The sequence below is a fragment of the Atractosteus spatula genome, chromosome 7 (assembly GCF_055471065.1).
Source record: "Atractosteus spatula isolate fAtrSpa1 chromosome 7, fAtrSpa1.hap1, whole genome shotgun sequence".
Classification (NCBI taxonomy): Eukaryota; Metazoa; Chordata; class Actinopteri; order Semionotiformes; family Lepisosteidae; genus Atractosteus; species Atractosteus spatula.
Window position 1 is genome coordinate 32,892,937 of NC_142712.1, and position 15,690 is coordinate 32,908,626.

The 15,690-nt window shown below is 48.7% G+C and overlaps 1 protein-coding gene across 2 annotated transcripts; it reads left to right on the forward strand.

Annotated features, from left to right (window-relative positions):
• The first annotated feature begins 1,542 nt into the window (after nt 1-1,542).
• Nucleotides 1,543-15,679, forward strand: rnpep (arginyl aminopeptidase (aminopeptidase B)). Of its 2 annotated transcripts, XM_088921000.1 has the most exons (12): nt 1,545-2,028; nt 4,121-4,261; nt 4,924-5,075; nt 7,358-7,474; nt 8,883-9,118; nt 9,881-9,994; nt 10,693-10,805; nt 11,520-11,628; nt 12,667-12,891; nt 13,993-14,135; nt 14,866-15,054; nt 15,580-15,679. In XM_088921000.1, the coding sequence occupies exons 1-11, from the start codon at nt 1,648-1,650 to the stop codon at nt 15,025-15,027; spliced, it is 1,893 nt and encodes a 630-aa protein (XP_088777126.1). In that variant the 5' UTR covers nt 1,545-1,647; the 3' UTR covers nt 15,028-15,054; nt 15,580-15,679. The 2 variants fall into 2 exon arrangements, with proteins under 2 accessions (XP_088777127.1, XP_088777126.1); XM_088921001.1 differs by having other exon boundaries at nt 1,543-2,028; nt 14,866-15,679.
• The last annotated feature ends 11 nt before the right edge of the window (nt 15,680-15,690 follow it).

Consider the following 15,690-nt stretch of genomic DNA (forward strand, 5'->3'; position numbering starts at 1 on the left):
AACTTGGGTATCTCTGCACTCCTCCCAGCTCTGTCATTTAACCTGCTTCTATTTTTCATATTAAAGAAACTTGTTTCTAGATCAGAAACAGCCCAGCCTGATGAAGACACCTCAAATCACTGTCATCACCAGCCATGCACATTTATTCAAGAAGAAGGTGCACACCTACAAACAGCTTTCCATGTACGAGGAAATAACCCGTAGAATGTCAATAAAACAGTCAAGAACAGGTCTATGCAAGGTGAGTTTATGCTGGAAATTGGAAGTGTGCAAAGTGATGCTGGAAGTGTATTGAGGGATGCTGCTCACTCCAACACCAATTAACACACTAGGGGAATTTTGCCCTCAGGTATACTGTATTCAGAATGAACATACACCACTTTATTTATCAGAGTTATGAGAACAAAATGGCAGGCGCCCACAGAAACAACAGTGTGTCTGGTGGTAAGAGTACAGTATGTGCAACACATTGATACCAACATTGGAGTTATTTGACCTCGTGGTTTTTAAACTGCAGGAATTGGTAATCCAGGTTGCGTATTGGTAACAAAGGAAATTAAATGGCAGTTCGCTGGCAGTCTTCACAGGAACGCCATGTTCACAGATATTAATTCTATCAGTATTAGAATTGCAACGCTAAAATTCAGTTAAATGGGCAAATGGTGTTTGAGTGCTGGACCGCCTTACTCAAAACGGTTTTGTCACACTGCAGGTACGAAGTTACCGTAGCAATTTTCAGGTGTAATCTTTTGTTTTTGATTAAGTTTAAATTAATTAGATATGGCGGGAAAAGCGCTTCTGAAAGCAGGGATCTGTCTGCAATCTTGTTTGTCGTTGTACCCTATTTTCCGTCACAGTTTATCCGTCCCAGTACGCCTGCCATAGGATCATCACTTTTACAACTATCCGACCTTCGAACTATAGCAGTGTCAAAGGAGAACATGGAAAATCTTTATAGGCTTCCACTATTTAATAAAAAAAGAACTCCAAGCCATTAGGGTATTTAGTATCAGACTTAACGGGAGCCAATAAGCACATAAAAAGAGAAACTAGCGAGGGTGTATTATAACACTGCACCGGACGAGGGCGCTAAGCGTGTACTGCACGCCAATATACCATTACAAAGTCTAAACACCTAAACGCCTGGTCTGTCCTATAAAAACTGACGTATTGTAGCTCTTCGGGACAAACTTTAGTCGTCTAAGTTAATAACATAAACAATATAAAAATATTATTCAGTATCGTTAAAGGGTCGTTGAAATTATGTGAGTTTGGCGGCGGTGGGATCGTCTGAATGTACATACACGCACCGGAATGCTGTGGCAGGGATAGATCAGGATAATATTTGGGTGACCGGTGGCACAATTGCTGAATATTACAATGAATATAAGGAAGTGCACAACCTGGGGCAATTCTATCAGTTCTTACTGTGCTGAGGTCTTAATTTTTCAATTTAATCTGAATTTACTGCGTGCGCCCCGAGGCTCGGGTGCGTAAATACGGTACCTATCCGGGGATGCAGGCGTCAGCAAGAGGCTGGTCGTCACGTGTTGTCACTCTCGCCTGCACAGCCTGCTCCAGACCCGGTCATCAGGGAGGGCACGGTGTTGCAGGATAGCAGCTCCTTGCGTAGTCAAGCTCAGGGAGATGGAAGAGTCGCTCTCGCTGCACTCGGACCGGGCGGAAGACGTGGCCAGCGACTCCAGCTACCGGCACTTCCGCATTAAGCACTTCCACCTGGACTTGGAGGTGGATTTCGAGCAGAGGCAGTTGCGGGGAACCGAGACGCTGCAAGTGAGATGCCTGCGGGATTCCCAGAGCGAGTTGCGCCTGGACGTCCACCCGTCCCTGAGGCTGCAGGAGGTGTCCTTCCTCGGGGTCGGCGGCACGGAGTGGACCGCGGCGCAGTTCGAGACGCGAGGATTCACCAGCTACGGCACCACGCTGGTGCTGAGATTTCCCAACCCTTGGAAAAGCGAGGATGAGTTTCAGGTCGCGATCAAGTACTGCGCGACCGATGGACCAGGGGTAAGGATACATCAGTTTTACAAACCAGGGGGAGAGTAGAGGATGCCTATAGCGGACAAATGAGAGAGAGCGAGAATCAATATGAAGGATTTGGGCTGGACTCCCAAACTAGTGCTTGTGGTTCAAGTTTAAACGGTGTTGTAGCAGGTTTGAGTAAAGTGATTGATCTCATTAGTCCCAGACCACTCCGCGGTATTAGTGGGTTTGTGACAGCAGTCTGATGTGTGGGAGATATCACTGTTTCTTTTACTGTAAAGCAACAGATTTAGTCCAGGTTCTCGTACGGAGTTTTATCATTAACGAGATTTACACAATTCAGTAGAATTTGTGTGCGTCAGCGTTCACTCAGGTGTTCAGATCGATATCAGTCCACAAGTCCTGCTGTCTTGAAGTGTCCGTGAGTCGCTCTCTAGTTTCAATGCTCTTTTACTGAGTTTGTTGGCTGTTTTTAGTTTTCTTTAGTACGAAAAGCCTGTTTCTGTTTCGTTTTTTGCTAAAGAAAAAGTCCTCGTGATTTCTGGAAACGTAAATCCTGCCTGCGGTTTCAGACGTCTGTATGTCTGTACAGTATATAGAAGTTCAGTCCTGAATATGTGACTTCCAAACTTATAAAATAAGTTCTGCTGACATTTGTGTTAAAAATACTTTTTTTCCCCACTAACATATTTAAAGAAATATTGGGAACCAAAATCAATTTATTTCGCTCCCCGGATGTCTCTCTGGTTGGACCTGTTTGGGATTATGAGCTGCAAGTTTGGTAACATTGTTTTAATTGGTCGATCGTGACTCGATCAGGTGTATCATTGTGGCACAATCGCTAAATTGCTGTGTGAATCAGAGAGTTGATTGGCTACAGGAAATGAGGTGATTTAACCTGTTAAATTCTGTTTCTCAAGACTTAAGACTTAAGAAACACAGAAAGGAACCAGTGTCCCCCACTTATCATGACAGCAGTCTTTTCCAGTCATTGGTGTGTTGGAGTAAGGCGGACTCCCCACTGCTCTTTACTGACCAAGGTGTGGTGGAGACCACTCTGGCGGTGACCAGGGAGCGTGGTGCTGATCTGCAGAAGGGAGGTCTGACTGAGATGCTCTTGACAGGTGTGTCTAGTTGCAGTGATTGACGACACTACGCTGATCCGATCTTGGGATCTCACTTGCTACCGTTCCCATGAACGTATCCTACTTACTAGGCTTGAGCCCCAGTGAACATCTGTGGGATGAGGTTGGATAATGCAACGCATCTGAGACTGAGACCAATGAACAGGCTGTGAGAGTGTAAGTTTGAATCCCACAAGACAGCATCTCCAACTTGGTGCAAAGCATGTATCTCAGACACCCTGCTGATGACAAGTGTCAGTCTGCACAGTGAATTGGCATTGTCATGTCTGTTCAGTCATTCCCAGTGCCGGATTTTGGACGTTCGTAGGCCCTAGGCACTTTCCCTCTGAAATGTGTGAAAAGAGGGGTAAAAGCTAATTGAATTGCGTCAATTGACATGCTGCACTTTAAACTATTCTAATGATTGATGGAGCGACTCCTAGTTTCTAGAACAGCCGCTAGATCATGTATGAATATTGATTTTGAGCACCTCGAGTTGATCGCAAGCGTGTTGTTTCAGCTTGTTTTTCGTTAGTCACTAGTGTTTCCCTCCTTCGTAGGCCCTAAAAATTTCATAGGCGCTTGGCACTGTGCTGGCCCTGCTTCAAGAAAGCGTCTCGTTTTCCTGGTAAAGGTTTATTTCTCTTCAACTTCACACGCCCATTTCTGTATGTTGACACAAGTTCACAGGCTGGGTAATATCCAGTCCTTGGAGCTCATAAAACCTGGACTGGATCGGCCTGTGCCGCAGTGGGAGTCTCACCGGTTGCTGTCCAGCTGTCTTGGCTCGAGCTGGAGCCTGGCCAGACTGCGCAGCGGCGGCGGCCTTTCCCGTACGCCTCTGGTTTCCCGGTGCTCAACCGGAGCCTGTTCCCAGGCTTCCACAGGCCGCTGGGGAGGAGCCCCCTCTCGGCCGCGGTGCAGGTACCGGTCTGCTCGCGGCCCCGTCTCTCAAGGCTCCGCCTGTCTCTCTCCCCCCTCCGCCGCTGCAGGTGTGCTGGCTGGAGCCCGAGCAGACGGCGGGCAGGACGAAGCCCTTCGTCTTCACGCAAGGCCAGGCCGTGCTCAACCGGTCCTTCTTCCCCTGCTGCGACACGCCGGCGGTAAAGAGCACGTACTCTGCCTCCATCAAGGTGAGCCAGCGGCGATGCCCCCCAGCCGCACCCCCCCCTGCAGGGGTGGGCTGCCTCACAGCAGGGCTTGGGGGCCCCAGCCTCGTCTTCACTGTCCCATCAGGGGAACACAAAACAGGAAAGACTGCGGACGAGGAGGACATCCAGCCCTCCTGCCCCTTTTGCTTATTGATCTGAGGATCTCGCCCAGTCATTTTTAACTTCAACACCACATGGTTGTGCAGCTTGTTCACCACTCCCTCCACCCTTTGTGTACAGAAGTGCCTCCTGTCCTAACTGGAGGACCTCATCCAACTGTTTCTTAAGAGAAACTAGAGTACCGAGGTTTACAGAGCAAAACTACATGGTTGCGTAGCTTGTTGCACACTCACACCACCCTTGGTGTAAAGATGCGCTTCCTGTGGTCCACTTTAAATGCACTTGATGCATCAAATTATTATTACATTGTTGGGCTTTTTTGTCCTTATGAAGACCTTTAACAAATGGGAGATTGAAAAGCACTAAGAAACCTGCTGTGCTGCTGGAAGATCCTTTCAGTTCTCCAGCAGCAAGTGCTGCCCGTGCTGCCTCAGATCTGTGTAGCCCAGCAGGGTGTCAAATCCTGGGGACAGCCTCTCTGTTTGCATCTGACCCCTGTGGCCTTGTGTCCCTGCTGCACACAGGTCCCAGAGGGGTTCACTGCAGTGATGAGCGCCACCACCTGGCAGCACCGCAAGGCCGACAACGTCTTCCTGTTCACCATGGAGCAGCCCATCCCATCCTACCTGGTGGCTTTGGCTGTGGGGGAGCTGGTGTCAGCCCAGGTGGGCCCCAGGTGAGCCCAACTGGGGGACAGGCAACCTGCAGCAGCTACCCTATGGGTAGTCAGTAGCTAATCTTTCCCAGGATCTCCTCCAGCAGTTCCCGGAAGCTTCACAGACATGGCTCGGGAGCTTGTTCCACTCTCCCACAGCCCTTTGTGTAAAGAGGCAACTCACTGATTCTGTAGCACTCCCCTGGATTGTCTTTGCCAGGGCCTTGGAGGTGTTTGAATGCTTGAACGAGGTCGCTGTAGCAAGCCACATCCTGTAGCGTAGACGCATGGATACAGGTGGCAGCAGGAACAGCTCTGCATTTCTGCTGCAGGGCTCCAGCACCTTACCTGTACAGTCGCACCCCAGCTTGGTCCACGGCGCCCCCTACAGTGGTGCTGAACAGCTGGATTTTCCTTCCTGGGGCAGTTTTAAACTTCTTGGCTCCAGGCCACAGCTGCACAGCTCTGACCATCTGGCTTGTGTGTTTTGATGCATAAAAATCCAGTGGAGGTAAGTGTTAGCTCAGAGCTGTGGAAGAAGGAAGACCTGAAGTCCTTTATTGCCTTCTTTAGGACCAGCTCTGCTGCAACGCCTCTGTACTGATGAAATGAGCAGATTAAGTTCCGTTTTTCATTTCCCTGTGTTCATGCTGTCACTTCCATGACCAGATCCTCCATGACAGTGAAGATCTCTACGTAATGTGGGTTATACAGGGGTAATGCTCACCTTTCCCATTGGCTTCAACAGTAATATCTACGGATTGAGGTTCTTCCAGCAGAACTCTACTTGTGGTTGAAGACCATATTTGTAATCCTGTGCTGTAAATCTCATGCTCGTTGTTAAATGGTTAATCTCAGCCTCTAGAGTTTCTTCATGAGAAACTTTCAAATGCCGTGAGACGTCGGCATGCCATTACTGCAGCCATGCAAAACTGCAAAATAAGCACGGCACAGAATCAAAATCCAATGTGATTCAACCTCAAGAAGCACCTTGGTATCCTCTAGATTGTGATCCCCTGCACTGACCTCCAGAATACAGATAATGATTTGCAATAAAGTCAGGCCTGAGGCATGTGGGTTTGAAACTATTTTCTAATTGTCTGCACCTCATTCAGATCACCTTTGAAAACAAACTTTGCTTTGAAAACTTGCAAGGGCCTGTTCCTCGTCGGGCTGCGTTTGAGGGGCTCCTGTCTGCCGCCAGGAGAGAATCAACCTGGATTCTTCTGGGAACACTTTGAGCTCGGCCTCTTCACAAGCGGCGAGTGCCAGCTCGCTTGATCCTTGAGCCTTCTTATCAGTGCCAAAGCCCTTGCACAAGGAAACTGCTGCGTACGTTAGTTATCAATCTTCATTCTTCAAACATGCTGCCCACATTCAAGAGGATCTGAAGTCAGATTTAAAAACAAACCACCTGAGTGGAGACTACACAGTGTCAGTCATTTTTTTTCAGCAAACATTGGCTTGTTCTGTTTGATCGTCACAGGCTCAGACTTTTTTTCCCATTTACAAAGTAAGTTTTAACAACCTGATCTCAAAGTACTACACAAAATCATGTCAAGTGTAGAGAACAAAGTTGTAAGATTTTTTCTTTTTTAAAATGCAACAGAAGGTGTTTTTTGCTTATTGGGTCCAACTAAGATCAGTGCCGAGATGTAATGTAACATGAATATCTTCTTGCATTCACCAGGTATCTCAATTTGTACACCGATCCCTGACCCACCACTTACAGTAAATACACTCACTGGCCAAAAAATTAGCAACACCCACAGGTTAAAATGTTGTAACCTCTGCAGAAACAAAGACAGGTTTGACTCGGCTTGCGTCCCACAAGGTTTTAAAATGGGTGCAGTCCGCTCACGTGCCCGCGATCCAGCAGGATCATCTCCGTGTGGGGTTGCAGTGAGAGTACTGGGGTTGAAGGTTGGAACGGCACTTTCCAGGAGATTTGGCCGGGGGTGCTGATGGGACCACACATCACCTGTCAGGAGAAAACTCTGTTCATGTGAAGGACCTTGACATGCAGACTCTTCTTCTCCAGTCGTAAGTGCTGAGATTATGGCAGATTGCTGAACCCTGTCCAGTCCAGCCGAAGAGTGGAGTCACTCAACTGAAGCGTTAATAGGATTGTAGTCTCCATTTAGTGTGCTTTGTGGAGAAAGGCCAGCCTGTGTGTTAATATTGACCTCACTGTGCACCAGGTGAGGTTGAAATAAGATTACGGATATTGGAAGGGTCCAATAATTCGTAGTGGAGCTGCTTGTCCTGCCGGCTGTCCACTGTACCTCTGTCCCTCCCTGCAGGACGCGGGTGTGGACCGAGCCCTGCCTGTTGCCGGCGGCCCAGCAGGAGTTCGACGGTGTGATCGAGGAGTTCCTGGCTGTGGGGGAGAAGCTGTTCGGGCCCTACGTGTGGGGCAGGTGAGTAGCCCCGCTACTGTGGGGGGGGGTCAAACATACCTCCAGGCCTGAGGGACTGCGGGGTCCCCTGGTCAGGATTCGACCTCTGTTTGCAGTTCTCGGAGTCAATTATCTGGAAAAATGTCCTGTCTTTTCTAGGTCTGAATCTAAAAGTTCATTTAAAAATAAAAGGAGTCTGGCACTCAAGGACGGTAGTTGGTCAGTCCAGGTTGTATTTCTGGAGGCGTGTGTGTGCAGCTGTGTTTAACTAATCTATATTAAGACACGTGAATATAATTTGTTTTCAAAACTGCTGCTTCAGAGCCATTTACATCAGGATCCCGGTGCTCCAGGCGCAGAAATTAATTTAGGGTGATGAGGTCATTGCATCAGCCAGCTTCCTCCAAACCACCGTTTTAAAAAACCCGACAGGGCACAACACTGCCAGGGTTGGGCTCTTCCTGTGACCTGCTTGGCAGTAGTGGGCTCGCACAGCCTGACGGCGAGAGACAGGCCTCTTCGCTCAGAACGTGGTCACTTCCCTGAGGCCGTTCTGCCCAGCCAGAGCGCTTTCAGATGCACTCTGTTCCAGGCCCGTACGTAGTTAATGACTAACAGGATCAGTAAACCATTGGATTGTATAAAAATAAAATGTTATCGTTATGAATGACTGCCAGAGCCTGGTAAAAAAAGATTACAAGTACAGTAGTTCCTTGCTATACGAGCAACTGCTGTACAATTTTTTTTATATAAATCCAGAATTAATGGGAATTGAATTTCTGTTTATAAGAGGTTTCTTGCTCCAAGCAATTTTTGAGGAACATATTAAGATTGAATAACGAAGGATTACTGTATGGGGTTAATTACACCAGTGCTGGCTTATCCTGGTCCTGGAGGGACAGTGAATCTGCAGATTTCCATTCTGTCTCGGCTGTTACAATTCCAGTCGCCTTGTTATTGGCTTAACTGGACCAGTTTAACAGCAGCTCCCTGCTCTTCAAGAGCTGCTGCTTTAAAGAGACCTTGAAGATCTGCAGAAATGCCAACCCTCCAGGACCAGAACTGGGCCAGAACTGGACTGTCCTGGATCAGACCGGCTGCGTAACGGGGCAGCTCAGCTGGGGTTAAACCCAGAGATCCCTGTTCCAGGCCTTGACTAAATTAGAGATGAGCTAGAGCTTCTGGAGTCAGGATTGCAGGAGGTACCACCTTAACATTAACATCTTTGAGAGGGGCTGGTAATACACAAACCGTTTAGAGAGAAGGTTTTCTGTTCGCCCCCAAAACACAAAAATCAGGACTGTGTCACGGCCGCAGCCTGGCAGTTCTGTTCGTGGTGCGTGAGAAGTGCAGTTGAACTTCTGCACGCCTGAAGGAGGCACGAAGGATGGTGATGGGGAGCTCAAACCTGCGTGCTGTTACCTCTCAGGTACGACGTGCTGTTCATGCCCCCCTCCTTCCCCTTCGGCGGCATGGAGAACCCCTGCCTGACCTTCGTCACGCCCTGCCTGCTGGCTGGGGACCGCTCGCTGGCCGACGTCATCGTGCACGAGATCTGCCACAGCTGGTTCGGCAACCTCGTCACCAACGCCAACTGGGGCGACTTCTGGCTCAACGAGGGCTTCACCATGTACGCCCAGCGGCGCGTCTGCAAGGAGATCTTCGGTAAGCCAGGACATGATGGCCATAACCAGCAGCCATATCAACCTGCAGCTCACAAATGGCAGCCCACTGAAGCTCAGCAGGTGTGAGCCTGGTCTGTGTCTGGATGGGAGACCTCCTGGGAAAAACTAAGGTTGCTGCTGGAAGAGGTGTTAGTGGGGCCAGCAGGGGGCACTCACCCTGCGGGCCATGTGGGTCCTAATCCCCCAGTATAGTGATGGGAACACTATACTGTAAACAGGTGCCGTCCTTCAGATAAGACATAAAACTGAGGTCCTGACTCTCTGTGGTCATTACAAATCCCAGGGTGTTTCTCAAAAAGAGCAGAGGTGTAACCCTGGCGTCCTGGCCAAATTTCCCATTGGCCCTTACCAATCATGGCCTCCTAATAATCCCCATCTCTGAACTGGCTTCATCACTCCGTTCTCCTCTCCACTGATAGCTGATGTGTGGTGAGCGTTGTGGTGCACTATGGCTGCCGTTGCATCATCCAGGTGGGGCTGCACACTGGTGGTGGTGGAGGGGAGTCCCCATTACCTGTAAAGCGCTTTGAGTGGAGTGTCCAGAAAAGTGCTATATACATGATTGGTAAGTGCCAGAGGGGAAAAATCTATTATATACTAAGTTAAATTATATATCTGGAAAATGTTGTTTTTTTTTCATCCTTCAAGCTGCAAAAGCGGTATCCTGTGAACAGATCACTTTTGCTGAATGTCATTTGGGGGCCCTGCTTGTGCCGCCTGACTCTCCTTCTCCCTTCCCCAGGGGAGGCCTACACCTGCCTGGAGGCGGCCACCGGCAGGGCCCTGCTGCACCAGCACATGGACAACACCGGACAGCAGCACCCGCTCAACAAGCTGAGGGTCAAGATCGAGCCAGGTCAGCTCGGCCCGCTCCTGTGCGCCGCGCGGCTGTCGGAGCACCTTGGGAAAGCCGGGGCGATTGAATTGAAAGGCGGCTGCTCGTTTTCGGCTGTGGGGTGGGGCGTGATGTTCGCTTAAGCCGACCTGATAAAGCTCGCCCTCGGTGCCCTGCAGGTCCCAGCGACTACAAGCATGGGATAGCCATTGAGAGCAGGCCATTAGTTTTAATCCGTTTGTTATCTTTGTTTATTTAAACTAAGAGCAGAAGTGACTCCGTATTACAGGCGAAATTAAATAACCTCTTCTAATACGACCTCTTATTTGTAACTGAATCAAAGGTTGCACACGTCACTTGAGAATTAACATTACCAGATGTGCCGTTACTTAAGATTAATTTTACACATGTTCCTAGATAATTAGGAAACTCAAACGTCACATATAAGGAATCTTATAGTGTAAGAAACTGAGGGTTTTATACAATTGACAAATTTTACATGTTAAATATTATTCAGAGCAAATAAACTGTTACCACCCTGCAAATAAAGAATATTCAGAGGAGACGGTTCGTTTTAACCCTTTCATTATCTTTATTTAAACTAAGAGCCTGACCTGCTCGCTGTTTCTCCGTCCGCTCGACAGTAGCACAACAAAGAGCTGGATGGTTCTGCATTACCACACCCTGAACCGATCCTCATCTGTCTGCCCCCGCCACAGGCGTGGACCCCGATGAGACCTACAACGAGACCCCCTACGAGAAGGGCTTCTGCTTCGTCTCCTACCTGGCCCACCTGACCGGGGACCAGAGCCGCTTCGATTCTTTCCTCAGGGTCGGTGTCATCGCTCCCCTTGCGTGGGAATCGTCCTGTTGGTGGGGGGGGGGAGGATGTAGACCTTCACAGACTCTTTAATAAGAAGAGGTGCCGGAGCTTGACTGTCAGCAGGCTGTGCAGAAGCCACACAGTCAGACGCACGGCTGTGAATCTCTACACCCTTAAGGAGCAGGATTTGGCAGAAACGATTCCAAATGCTGATCGCAGCCTAGTACTCGCTCTTCTGTCCTGTCACCCCTCAGTGCACTTGGTAATATAATCCAGGAACCCCCCTACCCCACCCCCCCCCCAGCCATCCTGGGTCATGCTGGTCTCCAGTTTCACTCCCGATTCCTGTCCCTCAGAGTGGAAGAGCACTGTTGTCAGCATGAGATCAGGCTCATTGGGCTTTTTTTATCCATGTACTTTATGAAAATCTGAAATGGGGGTGTTAGTGGGATTCCCTGCTCTCTTTAATGCACCATCACCTGAAGAGCTGGGAGAACTGGGTTCAGTCAGCCCATGAAGGGTACACTGGGACCAGTGGTTTAGGGCAGGTGATGGGGGAAGTGTATGCAGATGTGGAGTGGCTTCAGTCAAGACCGAAGTGGTGAGCAGCTCCAGTCCTTGAGGGTTAGCAGCTGATGGCCAGATGACCTTTGCCCCCCTGTCCAGCCCTGCCCTTAGGTACCGGTGCTGAGAGTATAGCACTAGTGTATGTTTTCTCTCTAGGCCTACGTGGACAAGTTCAAGTTCTGCAGTGTGGTGGCCGAGGACACCCTGGAGTTTTACCTGGAGTACTTCCCAGACCTGAAGGAGAAGGACGTCCACCGGATCGAAGGTAGGGTTCTCCTTCGAGGGAGCAGGGTGCTCGATAACGGAACCGGCCTGCCCTCTCCTCTCTGGCCATTACAGGATTCCAATCCAGCCAGCCTGTCAAAAACCTGAGCCCCTTCGCTGACCCCGCGGCTGATGTGTGGGGTCATCTGGTCAAGTCATCAAGGCATCGTTTTCTCCCGCCAAGTGCCCCTTTGCTCCCGTTTTCCGTGTTTTTGGAAAACTGCCATCAGATAATCACGAGCCACACAGAAGCCAGCACCTTTGCAGGCAGCGCATTTCTTTGTGTTGAGCAGTTTTATTTTTTGAGGTTTCTGTCGCTTGTGGTTACAGGAAACAGTCCTGCTCCTGATGGGCGACATTTTTCCAGCTTTGCTCGTCGAACAGTCAGTCACTAGGAGTGGAGCTGGGCCTGCAGCTTGGCGCTTGTGTTGCTCAGGCCAACTGGATGCTGCGCTCGGTTGCGACCCGAGATGTGAGATTTGCAGCTATCATGTTCGCCCTTCACTCCCATCAGAACTGTCTAAACACATGGCTGGAAAGATAGTAGAGGAAACAAGACACAGTCTGTGTGGGTCCTAATGCCCCAGTATAGTGACGGGGACACTGTACTGTAGAAAGGCGCCGTCCTTCAGATGAGATGTAAAACCGATGTCCCGACTCCCTGTGGTCATTAAAAATCCCAGGGTGTTTCTCGAAAAGAGTAGGGGTGTTACCCCAATGTCCTGGCCAAATTTCCCATTGGTCTTTACCAGTCATGGCCTCCTAATAATCCCCCTCTCTGAACTGGTGTCATCACTCTGTTCTCCTCCCCACTGATAGCTGGTGTGTGGTGAGGGTACTGGACACGATGGCTGCTGTCACATCATCCAGGTGGGGCTGCACACTGGTGGTGGTGGTGGTGGTGGTGGAGGGGAGTCCCCATGACCTGTAAAGTGCTTTGAGTGGAGTGTCCAGAAAAGTATGATGTCTGTGTAAGGAATTATTATTACTGTTAAGAGGTGGTGATGTGTCCTGTCTTCTCCACCGGCTGTGTCTGCAGGGCTGGAGTTTGACCGCTGGCTGAACGTGCCCGGCTGGCCACCCTACCTGCCCGACCTGTCGCCCGGTCAGAGCCTTATGAAGCCAGCGAAGAGCCTGGCAGCACTGTGGGCAGTGGAGCAGCTGGATGTGGTAGCCATCGCTGCCATTGACCCGGTGCCTTGGAGGACCTACCAGACTGTCTACTTCCTGGATAAGGTCCTGGAGAAATCTCCACTGCCCACTGGTGAGAACCTGCACTTGTCATGCTCTTTCCACCAGCACAGATTCACCTTGTCATCCACTGAAACTGGAATGGGGAGTCCTTGAGGAGGGACACATTCTCATCACAAGTCTGGTCTTTCTCCGTTAAAGGCACTGGTGTGATATTACCGTTCACCACTAAATGGCAGACTTGAGCCACGTACCGCCAAAGGTGTTTAAATTATTTTGCACAACTAGAGATTTTTCCATTCACAAGGAAGGATGTCTCGCAACATACAGCACTAAAGAGAAGGCTAGTCAGTGTTTCACATACTTTTTCAAGAATTTACAATAGCTAAAATCGTTTATTATTGTTAAATATTCAGACTCATTAGAAGGAGACATTAGAAGGAGAAGGAGTATTGGCGTGTTTCGTTTGAAACTATTACTTGTTTGTTCAGAAATTCTGCATAGTATTGTTATCATTAATCTTTTCAAAGTGGCATTAATGGGCCTAGTGACTGTCTGACAGGAAATTGAGACTGCAGATTGGAGACTGTGGAGTCCTCTTCAGACTTGTTCCTCTACAGATGTATGTCTTGGCACCCTGCCTCTGAGGCCAGATATTTCCCGCTTAATCTTCAGTAATTCCAAGCAAACTGACAATGTTTTTGCAGTGAATGAAAGTGATCTGAAAGTGAGTGATGTTGTAATAACTTGAGTAAATAAACTGGTGAGTGATTGCCAGTTTTGTGTTCCTTGAGGACTGCGGAAGTTTCACATGGTATCTGAAGTGTGTCCTATGAAGTCTAGTCCCATGGGGCTGACTAGTGCTCAGGGTTGGAGGTGCCCAGTTTAGACAGGGGGCTACAGTGTGGCTGTACAAATGGGATGTGGGATATGCGTTTATTTTACTGGCTCTGTGAGGGATTCTGGGAGCTGTAGTGTCCTGGACTTTTGCCTTGGTAGGTAGGTATAGATGTCAGTACAGTTGTTATTAGATTACAGATTGTCTCTTTCATCTCTCCCCCCTTTCCTCTTGGATGCTCATGATCCGGTTCTCCATGTGTCTTCTGGGAGTTTGCAACTCCTGGAGGACGTCGGATACTGACCTCTCTGGCTCTCTCGCTCTGTCTGTGGTCAGGTCACCTCGAGAGGTTTGCCCAGCAGTATCCGCACATCGTGGGGTCCCACAATGCCGAGCTGCGCCTGCGCTGGGCCCAGGTCGTCCTGAAGAACCAGTACGAGCCCGGCTTCCAGCACGTCAGGGCTTTCCTCAGCTGCCAGGTCAGGGGTCACGGTGACGCGCATTGATAGTGAATCACTTCACAAACCGTGCAGGACTCTCAGCTCCTGCAGTGACGTAGTTTCTCCTTCCGGACCAAAGGGAGGCTGGTTAGAGTGGTCTGACTGATCAGGTTTAATAAGTACAGTGAATACCTGATCCATTGGCATGACAGCAGGCCTCCACTGGGGGCATACACTGCCAGTCTGAAGGAGCTGAACATTTTTAGTCTTGAACAGAGAACACTACAAGGGGACCTCATTCAAGTATTCAAAGTCCTCCAACACAGTGACAAAATCAGCCCAGTAGCCTTCTTTAGAATCAAAAGTGAAAAACAAATTGGGGGGCAGAGGTGGAAACTGTGACAGTGTGTTTAAAAGTGAGAACAGAAGGCACTTCCTGCAGAGCAAAGGGTTGTGTAAGTGTTAACAAGCTGCCCACCAAAGCCATTGAAGCCGATACTTCGGCTTCTTTCAAGAAACAGTAAGAATAGTAACTACATAACGTAAAACGCAAAACGCAAAGTAGGTTGAGGAGGCTCTGTATGTCCTGCATTCACACGTCCTGAAAGATGGCGTGTGAATGCAGTTGTGGAAAAGGAGCATGTTTTCCCACCCTCTGGGTTAACATTGCTGGAGCTGAAGGTGGTTCCAGCACTTAGTCCTGCAGCTCTCCGGACACTCACAGGTACTGTTTTATTTCGTTGCCATGAATTCTCCGGCTGTCTCGCAGGGAAAGCAGAAGTACACGCTGCCCTTGTATCGAGCCATGTGGAGCGGCTCGGAGAAGACCAGGGCCCTGGCCAAGGAGATCTTTTCTGCCACCTCTGGGCAGCTGCACTGCATCGTCCGCAGCTACATCCAGAAGATACTGGACAACCCAGCTCCTGTGTAAGGAGATCGTGTGGCGTTTAGCATTCCAGTGAGTGCTCTGTGCTTGCAGTCATATCAAGGTTTTTAATTTTTTTAATCAAGATCAATGATCCTACTTTTTCTGGAAATTTTGAGATAATTCTTATGTTTATTAAGCAGTACTGAAATGCCATAGAAGTGTGCAAACACCTTGGCACTTAAGACTGTTTTGTGGTGCAGTGTTATCTGCAGCTTCTGCATCTTGAAATGTATGTTAAAAAAAATCTATGTAATTGTATGCTGCTTTGGACAAAACCATCTGCTAAATGAATACATGGAAATGCAGAGGACACTGGGAAACCTGTTTAAAAAGTTTACTGTTGAAAAGAGACGATCTGGCAGTCTTGTTTTGAAAATTACTAGTTTTATTAGGTATCATGAAGAGTTGATGCCCTGTGTTTGGAGTAAAATATTTTAAGCATTTTAAAAGGAAACAAGTGAAAGAAATGAAGCAAAGCTACTCCAGCACAGATAGCCAAGTGAGAGCTTATGGCAGTCTTAACATTACCTGTATTTATCTCCATTTTCTTCCAAGGTGAAGACACTGAAAATGTTCATGAAAAAAATCACATCTATACTTACTCCTATCTTTCGATTTGTAGATCTGACACTTTAATAAAAGATGTAATCGAGCATTCCCCTTATC

Coding starts and splice junctions, on each gene's coding strand:
- rnpep (XM_088921001.1), top strand. CDS start 1,648: ATGGAAGAGTCGCTCTCGCTGCACTCGGACCGGGCGGAAGACGTGGCC. Junction 5,076..7,357: donor TCAGCCCAGGTGGGCCCCAG/GTGAGCCCAACT, acceptor CCCTCCCTGCAG/GACGCGGGTGTGGACCGAGC. Junction 14,136..14,865: donor GGGCTTTCCTCAGCTGCCAG/GTCAGGGGTCAC, acceptor GCTGTCTCGCAG/GGAAAGCAGAAGTACACGCT.